Consider the following 16,043-nt stretch of genomic DNA (forward strand, 5'->3'; position numbering starts at 1 on the left):
AGCCATTATCTACCATGAGCAATGATTATGTTGACTTTGTGTGTCCACCATCCTCTTCATCCCTGGTGACCCCTCGCAGTAAACCCTCATAGACTTGTATGTGACCTTCTCTTTAACATGTGCAGGATGAGTATTGTAGAAATATTAGAGATGTATCCAGTATTTGATGTTTTTTTGTGTGTTTGTTATAGGTTTTGGTCTTTGTGGAATTCCAGAAAATCTCATAGCTGGGCTGCTGAAGACTGGTGTTAAAGGGATCACAGCTGTAAGCAATAATGCAGGGTATGTACTTATTACAGGTATTTAGCACTGTACATATTGAATATTCACATCTGTCCCTACTCTAAAGGAGCATGTAAGCATCCTTGTCTCTCAGCTTGGATTCACACGATGAATCGCATAGGAATGCGAACCACACTCCTGTGCAATTCAGTGCTGTGTGATTTTTGAATGGGCTCCGATTGCACTGCATCGCACCAAAGTAGTGCATACTTTTGGAAACACACTGCAACAAGATTGCATGCTAGTTATGTACCATACAAACTGGTGCACTGTTTTCAACCTGCGTTTGGGATATTGTTACTGCCCTGAAACCCACTGCAGATCACAACTGCAGTGCGATTTGAACACGGTGCAGGAAATGCGCACAGATTGTGGGTTTCCCAAATCACGTTCTAGTGTGAACTGGAGCTACAGGGGCATATAAGGTCCAAGCATCCTTAAGGCAGCCTTTCTCAACAGGGGTGCCTTGGAAAAATGTCTAAAAATTGCCAAAAGCATGTATACCAACCAGCGGGTGGAACAAGCCTGCTTTTTTAGTTACACAAAGTCGCAAGTTTTCATTGCGCACCATTTCCGACTTTCTAGCCGCTGGTGTCCTGACAACCAATGACATCATCAGTTTAGAAGGAGGATGTCGGTTGCTTGCACAGCATCCTAGTACCCTTCCCTGCCCCTCTCCATCAGTGCTGGGGTCACATTAACTTCGTGATGGACTAAAACTGAGGGGGAAGAGAAACATTGGAATACTAGTCAGTACCAGTGTGCAAAAGTGTGTTTGCTCTGGAAGAATGGAAGAATTAACCCCCATCGTTGGGTGTCCTACATGTGTGGATGTTGCTGCATTATATAAAACTATTAGAATAGTTTTTCACATTTTAGAATGGGGTGCCCTTTTAAAATTATGGACAGTCCTGAAGCACCCCATTCTAAAATGGGGTACCTCAGGACTGTCCATAATTTTAAAGGGTGCCTTGATTGAAAAAAGGTTGATAAACACTGCCTTAAGGTCACAGGCATTCCTACACCTACTAGAGTCCATTAACCTATAAGTATGTGTTTGGAGTGTGGAAGGAAACTCGAGTACCTGGAGAAAACCCACACAAAAGGGAGGACATGCAGATAGTCTTCCCACCAGGATTTGAACTGGAATCCCAGTGCTGTAAGGCATAAATGCTAGCCACAAAGCCACTGTGCTGTGTACTGCCTGTGACAGACCCAACTGGGACGGGCTTTTGGAGGGGACTAGTGGCTAGCCTTCTGCCTATTGATTATGGCCCATGGAAAGAGCAGATCATTTTCTACTTATGGACAACAACGTGATGAACGCTGAGAGTGAGGCTTGGATTAATTCTCTGCATAAGGACAATAAATCTTCCTTTCTGGAGTGGATGGAATGATGTATTAATCTTGTACAGGTTAAGGGTCAAAGGAAATATGGTGGCCCTCATGCGGATTAGGTTGGAGAAGCTCTAATTGGGACAAAAATATTTATCAAGAATTTCCATCAAAAAATCTATGAAGATGAACAAACTAATTCCACTTTTCAGACTGTTGGGATTTTGTATGAGTTTTTTTTTTATGACAGACAAATTTTACAAGTGAAGGCAAATGCCTGGAAGACTGCATGTGTAATGGACTTTGTGTATTCAGGGGTGGGTTTGTTGTCGGGCTGTCTGGGGTGGGTTACCTAATTAATCAAAGCATTGGCTGGGTGCCTGGCTGTTGATTAGCTTCCTGCTAAATCACTCTTAGCTGTGGGCTGTACTGTTGTGATCAAGCTCTTACCTGATCAGTGTGGGATTTTTATCTCTGTGTAATTGTTTTATTGTTCATATGGGGGCACTGCCCCTATTTCCGAATTTTATAAAACTTGTGTTTTCTGTTCAATAAAGAGTTCCTGTTTGGCATCCAAGCTAGTCTTGTTTAGTCTTGGGTGCAATGCCCATCTAGAATACCTTGCTCCTGTGTCTCAGTGGCGAGGAAGAGGTTCTCTGACGGAATCGCCCAATCTGGGTAACAGGCATTCCATCACTGCTCCTCACTTTTTTTTTTTTTTTCCAGCCAGCACACAAGACACTTTTTTCCTGTGTTCGGTTTGGAAAGGCTCACTGTGACAATTGCCAGACCATATGGTTTTACTAATGTGTTCTACTCTATATACCAGGCACTTCCTATTAATTAAATCTGGTTATTGACAGATTTATAGAGTATGGCGAGCTGATACTTTCTGTTGGCATTTAAATATAATGCTAAATACAGTTAATCCCCTATATATGAACTCTCCTGCCTGCCTAAGTATTGGTATTCTGCACTGCCACGTCTGTGGTTCACACATTCTGCTAGGGAGTTGACACCACTTTAACCACTTGCCTACCGAGGACAATTTTCACCTTTCATCTCTTTTGCACTTTAAATGACAATTACGCGGTCATGCAACACCGTACCCATATGACATTTTTTTTTTTTTCACACAAATATAGATTTATTTGGTGGCATTCAATCACTGCTAGGTTTTTGAAGAAAAAAAAAATTAGCGCTACAAATGAAAAAAGAGACTGAAAATATTTACAAAAAAATGCGTTTTTGTTTGTTTCTGTTATAACATTTTTTCGGTAATGTTTGTACACAAATTTACGCTAAAAATGTATTCTGCTACATGTTTGGTGAAAATAACCCAAATCAGTGCTTCTTATATTTTTTTTTTGGGGTAGGAAAGTTATAGTTTCCACAAACTATGGTATATTTCTAAAAATGGATAAATCCTGAAGTACTGATCTCATTTCTTGAGGCCCAAAAATGCCAGGACAGTACAAATACCCCCAAAATGATCGCATTTCAGAAATTGGACAGTCTGAGGTAGTAAGAGACACGGCGAGGTGTGTGTGTTTGTGTGTAAAATGAAAACTTTGTACATGTTTAACACACTCATCAATGCAGCACAGCATGATCATATAACTGGCATGGCAGTGATCAGGGACAGTGACTGGCGACAGTATGTTTAATCACATGCTTACCGCACTATAGCTGAATGACTGCTACAGCGAGGTTGTCCAGTTCTGGGAGAGCGTCATATGACGTCCTCCCAGAACGTGCCCCTAGCGGCGTGCTCTCAATGATCATTGTGTCCTACGGACGCAGCTGATCACGTGATGAGGTAAAAGGCCAATCACAGCGGCCCTTTACCACGTGATCAGCTGTGTCCAATGACACAGCAGATCACTCAGTAAATACAGTTGCTAGTTATTGGCAGCACCCTCCTCACGCTGTCACAGCGTAAGGAAAGTACTGCTGATAACCGACAGCTGTCACCGAGCAGACCGGCACTGATCATCAGTGCCCATCATTGCTGCCTATTAGTGCAGCCTCATCAATGAAGGAGGAAAATTACCCGTTTGCAAAATTTTATAATAGAAACAAAGAAACTTTTTTTTTTTTTTCAAATTGTTTTTTGCTCTTTTTTTTTTTTTTGTTTATAGTGCAAAAAATATAAAACACCCCAATGGGGATTAAATACCACCAAAAGAAAGCTCTATTTGTGTGGGGGAAAAAAAAAATTAGTACGGGTACAGTGTTGCATGACTGCGCAATTGTCATTCAAAGTGCGACAAAGCTGAAAAATTGACCTGGGCAGGAAGGGGATAAAAGTTACACATTATGATTGCTTATACCAACACATTACATTGGTATGAGCAAGCATTTTTACTGAATAAAATGGATTAATTCAGTAGTTTTTGTTGTGGTCAGCTATGATTGCCCATAGATGATAACATGCTACAGATGGGCTGTAATTGGCCCAGTCTGTAGCATGTGATCACTGTGATCAATTGGTGATCGCAGCACAGCAATAGTAAGCAGTGAATGGCATGAAAGGAAGCCATTCATTGTTTACTGTTGTAATATGCTGTGATTGGTCACAGCGATCACGTGACACTGGCAGCGGGCCGGTGTAGTGATCTGTCATTGTGCATGCCCCGGAGTGCGACCCGTGGTGAGTGCGCCTTGGAGGATGTCATATGATAATAGGGTTCCTGCTTTGCTGTCATTGTATAATAGGCTGGGTGGGAAGGAGTTAAAGAAAAGACTACCCAAGATGTCCTGCTCTCTAGCTTCCTTTTATCACCTCTTTCCATGCTCACCTCCAGGGACTTCTCCTAAGCCTCTGGCACTCCCTACCCCAGTCTCTCTGACTATCTCCTACTCTGTCCACTTTTAGGCGATCCCTGAGAAGCCTGTCCTGCCTCCACCTAACAACTGTACTTTTATATTCTCCTTCAGCTCACCCCCCATAGTTGCGACCTCTTTTGGATCACTTGACCCTCCCTATTTTAAATTTCTAGCGGTAAGAGCCCTCTGATTCCCCCTGTATTGTAACTGTACTGTCTGCCCTCAAGTTGAAAAGTGCTTATAAACTCTTGGCACCGTATAAATCCATTGTTGTTGTCGTGTTAAATGATGCTTCCCCTTTGCTCTGATCCTCTCTGCTTGAAGGGTAAGTTCACCTTTTTGGTGCATGTTCAATGTACAGCTGCGTCATTCATTTACAGTGATCTGTGAGTGAGAGAACTACAAGTCCTGTCTGCCACCACTCCATGAACTGTGATAACATCAATGAGTGCCACCTTAGTTCATCCACAGATTTCAAACTTGAGCCGGGGTTCACATATATGCGTTGCGGTATATCGCATGTGATTCGCACAGGAACTGCACTGCGTTCGTACAGAAAACGCAGCGAATTCCACACCACATCAGTGTGAACAAGGGCTCAATCTATATGGGCTGAAAGCTGTAGGACTTGTCTGCAGGATCCTGACACTGACCGCATGAACCATTGATTGCAGGAGAAAATAATAAATGCACAAAATTTAAATTTTTTTTTCCTGCAAAAATATGTACATTTAATTATTTTTTCCCAAATGGTGAACTTATCTGTTACATTTTTTATACTTTGAGTATTTTCTGAGTACTTTCTGAATGCTTCTTTGTTTTTGGTTTGTGTGGTTTTGTTTTTCTTTTTTAAATGTGTATATTTATATTCAAGAATGTGTGTCACAAAAGCCCTCAGATTAGTCAGTCACTACTCCATATTTATTTATTTTTTTTGTGAAACCTATATCTTTACTCTGTGTTTTCTGCATACTGTTATTTGTGACCTCACAACTATTTACTTTTTTTTTTCTTCTTTAGCCCGAGTTTTCTGTGATTGTCATTTTGAACTAATGAGCCATGTAGCCGTTTTACAAAGTAGTTGACCTATAGCATGTTTTTATTAATAATTTACCACTTGTCCTGTACATTAAGTCTTAATGAAGTAACTCAGGCAGATAAAATGAGATAAGATAGGAGGTAAGAGTGAAAGATAAGGCCATAGATGATACAGAGCGTGCTAGCATTAACTTTTATAGTGTGTGTGTAAACGCAATACATTCCTCTTACTACTTCTCGTTTTTTTGGGTTTTTTTTGGGTCTAGTTAGAGCACAGGTGTCAGACACAAGGCCCGCGGGCCGAATCCGGCTCTCCAGGCCATTTCACCTGGCTCTTGCACCTCTCCTGTGGGTACCCCCTTGTCTCCACCCCCACCTTGTCTTAGCAGTCGGAAGCAGAGAGAATAGAACTCCTCTGCCAAATTCTGCACCTGCTCAGTGCAGCTGCAGCACCCCCTCATCTCTGCGTCCCCTGGTCTCAGCATTCAGCAGACTCTGGGAACTGACTCCACTCCTTCTCTGGTCCTCCTCCAGACCCTGTGCTTTCTGCTTTCCAGCTCTGTCCCCAAAGGGGGTGCATGGTGTTGTAAGGGATTCTTGATATCTGATGTAAGGTGGGGTGCTCTGGACATCTAGTCTTACATATACCGGCCCTATTTTGAGGGCAACCATAATGCTGATACGGCCTGCAATGAAATAATGTTTGACATCCCTGGGTTAGAGCATTTTATTATCTGTCAAATGCTATTCATCCAGCCAGAAAACTTGTGAGTTAGTTAATAATGGTGTTGGCATTGTTTCCTGCTCCTTTTCTGATATCTCTGTAGACTACAAAACATTTCCCTCTGTTCTAGAGAAGAGGGAGGTGTTATGTATCATAAGACTCCCTTTCCTAGAGTGACAATGCTGCTTAGGATAGGAAGTGAGTTAAATGATTAAAAACGGTTTAAATATAGGAAAATGTGTGAAGTGGACAAAAATGCAGCCAGCACATCTAAGGACCGTAAGCTGTAATAGGTCAATTTTTAGGACATCAAATTCAAACTGCTAACTCTGACCTACAAAGCCATTCACAACGCCGCCCCAAACTACATAACTGACCTGATACCCAAATACTACCCTACCTGTGCCCTCCGCTCCTCACAGGACCTCCTACTCTCTAGCCCTGGTCTCCTCCTCCCATGCCCGATTGCAGGACTTCTCTAGGACTTCCCCCATCCTCTGGAACTCCCTACCCCAATCCATCAGATTGTCACCTACCCTCCTCACCTTTAAGCGCACCCTGAAAACCCTCCTCTTCAGGGAAGCCTACCCCAACCTCACCTAACACCTGACCTCACCTAACAACTAACCTCCTCCACTCCTCCCACCACTCCATCCCCCACAGCCATTTCCTCCTGTACCACCTTCCCCTCCCTCCTAGATTGTAAGCTCAAAAGAGCAGGGCCCTCGAACCCCTCGTGTATTGTATTGTTACTCTCTTGTCTCATGTTCTGTCCCCCTTGCTACTGTACAGCGCTGAGCATACCCTTTGGCGCTATATAAATACTGTATAATAATAATAATAATTTTTATTCTTCTTGGGCCTGATATGAACAGTATGAAAATGTTACATCCAGCTTATGTAAAATATTTTGTGTGTTTTTTTTTTTTTTTTCTTTTCACCTGCCCCGTCTCTATTCACTTGTCTCCTGGGATGCTGATGTTGCATATCCTAGAAGGTGTCGCTTTGCTCTGCGGCATCAGATGTCTCACATGTGAAAACAGAGATCTGGCAGCATGCCTGATTTTTATGTTCCCTGAATTGTGGAAAGTAATGCCTCCTGGGATATGTGATCTCTGTATTCTAGGAAGCATTTCTTTTCTACCATTCATAGAAAATGTAAATGGACATGGCATGTGTACCATCTGGCACCATGTCATTGAAGAATGTAGAAGTAGGAAGAGAGCTGATTCATGATGTCATAAAATGTAAGACTGTAACATGGGATAGGTCCTGTAGTAGGAGAGAAGAGGACAGCACTAGATCCTTGGCGTTTGTTGGTACAGCAAAAAATGAGCACAAAAGGTAAATGTGGGCAGGGGGAGAGAATGAAGTTTTCTTTGGGAGAGTGAAGCTCCTGATCAATGACAAATGATTCTCAGGACCCCATATTTTTGCTAACAAGATGAATAAGTTATCTAATTTCAGATAGTGATTGATTGAAACCCTAGATGAATAGAACTCTGTATAGAGGCTTTTTACAGCAAAGGAGCTGAGCTGATGCCATAAAATAGGTGAAAAAGAGCCAAAAGCTCCACCTGGTGGCTGAAAACCCTCAATAGGCAATATTTCATACCGCTGGGTGTCCTCTGAACTCCCACTTTATTGTACTCCAGTTAGCTGCGGGATCCATCCTGCAGTTTATAGAGGCTTGGGGGCTGAAAATGACCCGACCCACAGTTTGAGTACCAAAAAATTGGGAGTTCAGGTTAGAGGGGACTTCGAACCACACTCAACCTCATTTCTCTTGCCAACTAAAGAAAAATTTTGTAAACTTGATTTTAGCTCTGGCTGAAATGGAGAAAAACTATGTAGAAATCCCTTTTGTGTCCTGTGATATGGTGTTTCAGAGCACATTAATGCCGGCCATACATCGATCAAAATTTTGCCAGTTCAGCAGGGGAGCATCTGAATTTTGATCTGTGTATGGGCACTGTGGTTGTACAGAAGTTGATCTACCAATAGACTTCTGTACAACTGCCATGTCAGATATTCCCTGCTTGATCAGCACTGCAGGCCTGCAACCTTGATCAGTGTATTGTGAATCTGCAGGGAGGATTCCTTCATCCACCTCGATTGTGTGGATGGGGGAATCTGCTCAGGTGTTTGTAGGTTTTTTTTTTTCCAACCTGCTGGTTGTTCCATTCCTAGTAAACTAAATTGCAGTTAGGATCATAGTAGGCCATAGCAAACAAAATTTAAAGTGGACCAAATCACTTCTAATGTAAGCTATTTTACAGTCGTGCCTTAATCCTAACTGGATGATTATCACTGACACTGGCTGCAGATGGGTGAAGGTAGACAGACTTTATACAGACCGCAGAGAACAAATCACCTGTGTTTTGGAGCCATTGTTCTAGACCAGTGGTCTCAAAACTTCATCCCAGCCATTCAGCCTGATGTGGCCCTTTGCTTGCATTTATCTAGCCCTTTAGAGCACTGTCTCATCCACTGATCTCAACAGTAGGACACCGTTCCTCCCACTGACACCTATGATGGGACACAGTTCTTCCCATTGACACCTATGATGGGACACAGTTCCTCCCACTGACACCTATGATGGGACACAGTTCCTCCCATTGACACCTATGATGGGACACAGTTCCTCCCATTGACACCTATGATGGGACACAGTTCCTCCCACTGACACCTATGATGGGACACAGTTCCTCTCACTGACACCTATGATGGGACACAGTTCCTCTCACTGACACCTATGATGGGACACAGTTCCTCCCACTGACACCTATGATGGGACACAGTTCCTCTCACTGACACCTATGATGGGACACAGTTCCTCCCACTGACACCTATGATGGGACACCGTTCCTCCCACTGACACCTATGATGGGACACAGTTCCTCCCAATGACACCTGTGATGGGACACGGTTCTTCCCTCTGACACCTATGATGGGACACAGTTCCTCTCACTGACACCTATGATGGAACACAGTTCCTCTCACTGACACTTATGATGGGACACAGTTCCTCCCACTGACACCTATGATGGGACACCGTTCCTCCGAATGACACCTATGATGGGACACAGTTCCTCCCACTGACACCTATGATGGGACACGGTTCTTCCCTCTGACACCTATGATGGGACACGGTTCCTCCCACTGACACCTATGATGGGACACAGTTCCTCTCACTGACACCTATGATGGAACACAGTTCCTCTCACTGACACTTATGATGGGACACAGTTCCTCCCACTGACACCTATGATGGGACACCGTTCCTCCGAATGACACCTATGATGGGACACAGTTCCTCCCAATGACACCTATGATGGGACACGGTTCCTCCCACTGACACCTATGATGGGACACGGTTCCTCCCACTGACACCTATGATGGGACACAGTTCCTCTCACTGACACCTATGATGGAACACAGTTCCTCTCACTGACACCTATGATGGAACACAGTTCCTCTCACTGACACCTATGATGGGACACGGTTCTTCCCTCTGACACCTATGATGGGACACGGTTCCTCCCACTGACACCTATGATGGGACACAGTTCCTCTCACTGACACCTATGATGGAACACAGTTCCTCTCACTGACACCTATGATGGAACACAGTTCCTCTTACTGACACCTATGATGGAACACAGTTCCTCTCACTGACACCTATGATGGGACACAGTTCCTCTCACTGACACATATGATGGGACACAGTTCCTCCCACTGACACCTATGATGGGACACCGTTCCTCCGAATGACACCTATGATGGGACACAGTTCCTCCCACTGACACCTATGATGGGACACCGTTCCTCCCAATGACACCTATGATGGGACACGGTTCTTCCCTCTGACACCTATGATGGGACACAGTTCCTCCCAATGACACCTATGATGGGACACAGTTCCTCCCACTGACAAAACTGTCTGACTCCCTAGGTGGAGCGTGTTGTGTGTGTGTGTGTGGGGTTTTTTTTTTTCTTTTTTTTTTTCTTTTTTTTTTTTCTTCACTTGCGTTGGGACTTTTTCTACTACTAATGACCACAGTCTGGCCCCTAAGTCTGAAGATCAGTAAATTAGCACTTTGTTTAGAGTCTGGAGAACCCTGATTTAGATCAACAATTGCACAGGAAACCTCTCCAGCTGCCATGTTTAGGTCTTGGTTTTTCTAGCACCACTCACTGTAGGTACAAAATAGGTTAGAGTGGGGCTGCATGATAAAGCAATCTTGATGCAGTCTGTGTAAAATGCATACTGTATGCATGAATGTATATTTTATAGCAGGATTGTTTGGTGTATGTGTCACTTGGGTTTCTCGCATACACCTATGCATGGAGAGGGGCTCCAGGGTTAATAGCTAACTGGAATCGAACAAGTGTTTGTGTGGTGTGTGGGGTTTTTTTTGTTTTTTTTTAAATCCCCAATCAGCCCTGTCCTTGGGCCCTGAATCCCAGAGACTTTGTAGAGCTTTGGGTGGGAAAGTCCTCCCTTCCTAGGTCATCACCCTACAGACCTCATTGCTAGAGTCAGCTGTCCACAGGCTTTTATATGTGAGCTGACTGATGCTCGGAGCTCTCCCTCTCTGCTGGTGGGTGAAAAGAAAGAGACGGTACAAGAGCTGAAAATCCATAAACCGTGCCATACATAGTGCATACAATCCTGTTTAGTGCAAAGGACTGCTTCATATAATATTGCTTAGGCTGGCCATACATTATACAATTTTCTTGAGAATTTTGCTTTAGATTTACCAAAAACCATATAATATGAAGTCAAACCCAAACAACACTTTCAATTGTATCCAATTAGGCAGGCCCTTGCACTACATAGTTGAAGGTAAATCTAAAGAAAATTGTGCAGAAATTGAACAGAAAATTGTATAGTGTATGGCCAGCCTAATTGTATACAATTGAAAGTGTTGTTTGGGTTTGACTTATTATTATATGGTTTTTGGTAAATCTAAAGCAATATTCTCAAGAAAATTGTATAGTGTATGGCCTGCCTTATAAGGAGTTATTTCCATCTTTATTTGTTTGGGTATTGCTGAGTTTGCACAAACGCTATTGTCTGCATTCTACATGGTATTGTTGAGTTTGCACAAAACAAGTTTGCATGCACTATATACGGTATACAGCATTGTCGGTCTTTGTACACTTTATATTTATATGTACACTTCATTATATTTCAATGAAGCAGCTGGAAGACACGGGACGGGAGGAAGAGAAGGAAAAGCAGTTTCCAGCTGCTTCATTGAAAGCCATACAGGAGATCGCTGCTTGTCACTGCCCCCACAGCTGCAGAGAACATACCTGATGGTTCCGTTTTCTTTCTGGCCCCCCCGCTCCCCCCCACTACTGCTGTGTTCTTCTCAGTGCTCAGCCCCTCCCTTCATCCTCCGCACCAATAGGAGAAGAGGAGAGAGGCTGGATCTGCTCTGCCTCCCCCTGTGGAAATTGAACACAGCAGCCAACAGCTCTGCTTCTGAGTTATGTAAGTCCCACCTCCCTTCCTTCCACCCACTCCTCTCTTCCTTCCTTCTTCCCCTCCCTTCCTCCCTTCCTTCCACCCCTCCTTTCCTTCCTTCCTTCCACCCCTCCTTTCCTCCTTCCCTTCCTTCCTTCTACCCCTTCCTTCCTTCCTTCCTTCCTTCCTCTCACCCCTTCCTTCCTTCCACCCCTCCCTTCCTCTCACCCCTTCCTTCCTTCCACCCCTCCCTTCCACCCACACCTCCCTTCCTTCTACCCACCCTTTCCTTTAGAAAGTTTGGAGACCCCTGCTCTAGGACACCAAGGTACAGAGGTGTGAGTTGTACATTAGCATTTTTAGTTTATAGTACATTGTGCGACATTGTTGACAGGTTTTCATTTTATTGTATAGTGTCAGTTTAACATTTGGAGAGAGATCTTTACTTTTTTTTAGTTACACTGAAGTATATTGTGTTCACGAAGGTACAAGAGCTGTCTGCTTGTTTTGGGGAACCCATTGGAGTGGAATCCTGTTCATCAGGAACTGACAAGCATTAAGTTAGTGGCTTAAATGAGCAAATGTTTTGTTTTTTATCCTATGGATTTGCTGTACAAAGCCCTCCTGCTTTGAAAGCATTTGTAAAAGTGCATGGACTTCCCTGGGTGTCTGTCTCATAGTTTACCACTGCCACTACCGTATTCTCCTATGGTATGGGAAGATGGTGGTAGTGCCTAGCTAGCACACCCTTTTTGGAAACTCGCCACCAGATTTGTTGCTTTAGTGTGTTGGCTGTAATACGGTGCAGAACAGAGCATTGTAGTACTACCTGTTGTGTGGCAGAACTGTGTAAATCTCAGAACTGGTTGGACAGGAATACAAAACCTTTCACAGGTAACAGCTTGTATGTATTCTGTGTAGTTGGCTTTTTGCCTGGAGTTCAGCTGTAACCAATTCTGGCAAGGCTTCTCTAAAAGTGGACTTTAATTTCTCTAAAGCTGGACTAACAAATGGCTCTGCCCTCTTTCTGCTTCTTTACCCAGCGGCAGGGAGAGCTGGGAATGTCGTAATGACCTTGTCTGCCCCAAGCCAATGCAATGTTAGAGTTCAACAGAGAAACCTAGAAATGCTATGGCAGCTACACCAATATTTGTGCTGCTTTTGTACAAGAACATGTTACTTCTAATCTTATCTACGTGTTCTATACATCCTGAGAACTAACCCAAATGGCCGCTTTCATCATGGCTGGGCTATGAAGCTGTAAGAGCTTTGTGCCCTACAAACTCACTGACCCTGTTATCGGCTCATGGGAATGTTGTCTTGTGATTACTTTAAATTTTAACTAAAGGATATGAATGGCAATGTTTGCTTATCATACGTGACTGGTGGAAACCAACCAAGTCGTTGAATGACATTTCAAAATAAGTGTTAGGAGAGAACAGTTATCTACTTTGTTTAAATCATAACTCCAGTAAAAAAATAACAAGATAATTATGAATATAGGCCAGATATAGTCTGATGGCCAATATTTTATTATTATTATACAGGATTTATATAGCGCCAGCAGTTTGCTCAGCACTTTACAATATAAAGGGAGACAATACAGTTCAATACAAGAGGGTTAGGAGGGCCCTGCTCCTTTTGGAGCTTACAGTCTAAGGGTGAGGGGCTAGTGGTACAAAAGGTAATCACTGTGGGGGTTGGACTGGTAGGGGGAGTAGAAGATTCCATTATTAGCTGAGGGCAGGATAGGCTTCCTTGAAGAGAGGTTTTCAGAGATCGCCTAAAAGTGAGCAGAGTAGGCGATCGTCTGATAAATTGGGGTAGAGAGTTCCATAGGATGGGGGAAGCTCTGGAGATGAGCATGGGAGGAGGAGACAAGGGATCTAGAGAGCAGGAGGCCATGTGAGGAGCAGAGAGTATAGTTTGGGTGATATTTAGAGACAAGATCAGTGATGTAATATGGGGCAGAGTTATAAATGGCTTTATACGTTATTGTCAATGTTTTGAATTTTATCCGTTGGGCAATGGGAAGCCAGTGGAGGGATTGGCAGAGAGGGGTGGCAGATATGGAACGGTTAGTAAGGTGGATGAGTCTGGCAGCAGCATTCATGATGGACTGAAGAGGGGATAGCCTGCGATTAGGTAGGCCAATGAGGAGGGAGTTACAATAGTCAAGGCGAGAGATAAGAAGGGAGTGAATAAGTTTCTTAGTAGTTGTCATGACGGCACATGCACCCCATTACAGGCACAAGACTTGTGTACCTAATAGAATGGCCACTAATTCATATTTAAAGCTCTGCTTCTCCTGTAGGTCACAGGAGTGCACTTGGTTCTGCAACACTGTGACCCGTGTTCAGCTGACAGCAGGCTAAAGGCCGTTGTTGGCTGACATCACTGAGCCTGTGTAGGCTCAGGAAAGATTTTGACTTGGGTCCTGGATCTTTCCTGACAGGCATCTGACTTAGCCTGTCAGTGGGCCACTGAGAGCCTGAGCCAGCCACTCTCCTCCACAGTCCAGCACTCCGGTGAGCACTGGAGGGGCAGAGTAGAGAGCTGGTGACTGACAGTCTTTGATCTCTCAGCTCTCCAATTAGAGTTGGCAGGGAACAGGTGCAGCATCGGATCAATGCATCATCCACGTAGGTGAGCGCGTGTGTGGGGTGTTTTTTTTTTCCCCTCCAATTCTCAAACTTCTCTATTAATAACAAACTTTCGTTTAACATACTTTGGTGTTCCTATTGTAATATCAGCTAAAATTTGTAGTATATGCAGCCACAAATACTGGCCTTTTTAAACATCATTCCAAGCTGTTCAGGAGGTGTCTATTTTTATGTATGTAAAAAGCACCTAGAAGAGAGAAATTGGGCAGCACTGCCCTTTGTTGGGGCATATCTACAGGTGGTGCAGAGGTGATACCTGCTAAATGCCTGATCTACACCAAGCAGCCAAAACGGACCACTGATAGGTAATGTGAATAACATACATCTTGTTACATTTGGCATCTGAATATCTGGGATATATCTGGCAGCAAGTGAACAGTTTGTGTTGTAAGCAGAAAAAAATGGCCATAGCAGTTTGCTGTGTATGGGGCTGTGTAGCCACAGACCAGTCGGGTGCCCATGCTAATTTCATGTCCACAGCCAGTGGTACCTACAATGGGCACATGAGCATCAGAACTGGACCACAGAGCACTGGAAGATTGGGGCCTGGTCTGATGTATTTTTTCTTTTACATCATGTGGATGGCTGGATGTGTGTGAATTGCTTACCTGGGGAAGAGGTTTTTTTTTGCCTTCCTCTGGATCAACTGTAGGTATAGGATTATAACTTTTTTATTTTTTATTTATTTTTTATGGTTGAACTGGATGGACTTTTGTCTTTTTTCAGCCAGACTAACTACATAACTATATAAGATTGAACCCGGATGCAGTATGGAAAGCTGGCAAGCCAGCAGAGGCAATGTGATTTGGTGGGTGGTCATAAGGTTATGGCTGATCAATGTGTGTATTAGAAGGGCTTTGTTAACCACCTCCCGTCCGGCCATTGTATATAAACGGCCGGAGGGTGGCAGTGCAGGTGGCTGTTTATAAACGGCCTCCCCACTCCCTGCTTGTGTGCGCTCCCTGGGAGCGCGCAGCACCACGATCCGGTGCTTGCTGTGTCCTGCAGACACAGTGGAACACCGATCGTCGTATGGGACCTCTGTGCGAGGTCCCGATCATGTGATCACTGATTGGCCAATCAGTGATCACATGCAGAGTAGTAAGCAAGATGTCACTTCTGACATCATTGCTTACTACGTGTGAAATCTGTGAATGCTCACAGAGGTCACATGGTACAAGGCTATTCACAACAGCCTTGTACCATGTGACAAGCTGTGACCAATCACAGTTCTCACAGTATTTCTCAATGGCTGAGAGTGCAGCCAGAGAGGAGGAGAAATGATTGCTTTTACAGCCTTTATGGGTGTAAAAGCAATCAGTGTGTTAAAAAATCATCACCAGCCCCACAAGTAGTACAGTGTCACCATGGTGACACTGTACTGCTAGGGTGACGGTATGTAAAAAAAAAAATATATATAAAAAAATAAAATAAAAATGTTTAAAAATAATTTTTGGTTATAAACTAATTTGGGATGGATATATATATATATGTATGTGTGGTTTTTTTTTTCTAAAAAGATAACGGAATACATTTTGGCCAAGATTTATGATGAAATATTTATTTGCAAACTTTTATAAGAAAAACACTTTTCAAACTTTTTGGACTTTTTCATTTAAATAGCAATAAAAAAATTAAAATCCAAGTGGTGAATAAATACCACCAAAATAAAGCTTTATCTGTCTCAAAAAAATGC

At 43.5% G+C, this 16,043-nt stretch overlaps 1 protein-coding gene across 1 annotated transcript in view; it reads left to right on the forward strand.

Moving 5' to 3' along the window:
• OXCT1 (3-oxoacid CoA-transferase 1) overlaps positions 1–16,043 on the forward strand; it is a 171,848-nt gene that overhangs the window by 17,823 nt on the left and 137,982 nt on the right. The window contains exon 3 of the mRNA XM_089687812.1: positions 192–282. Within this exon, the coding sequence (XP_089543938.1) occupies positions 192–282 (91 nt within the window). The remainder of the gene's footprint in view (positions 1–191; positions 283–16,043) is intronic.

The sequence above is a fragment of the Staurois parvus genome, unplaced genomic scaffold (assembly GCF_062004578.1).
Source record: "Staurois parvus isolate SC_StPar_1 unplaced genomic scaffold, SC_StPar_1.0 ptg000438l, whole genome shotgun sequence".
Taxonomy (NCBI): Eukaryota; Metazoa; Chordata; class Amphibia; order Anura; family Ranidae; genus Staurois; species Staurois parvus.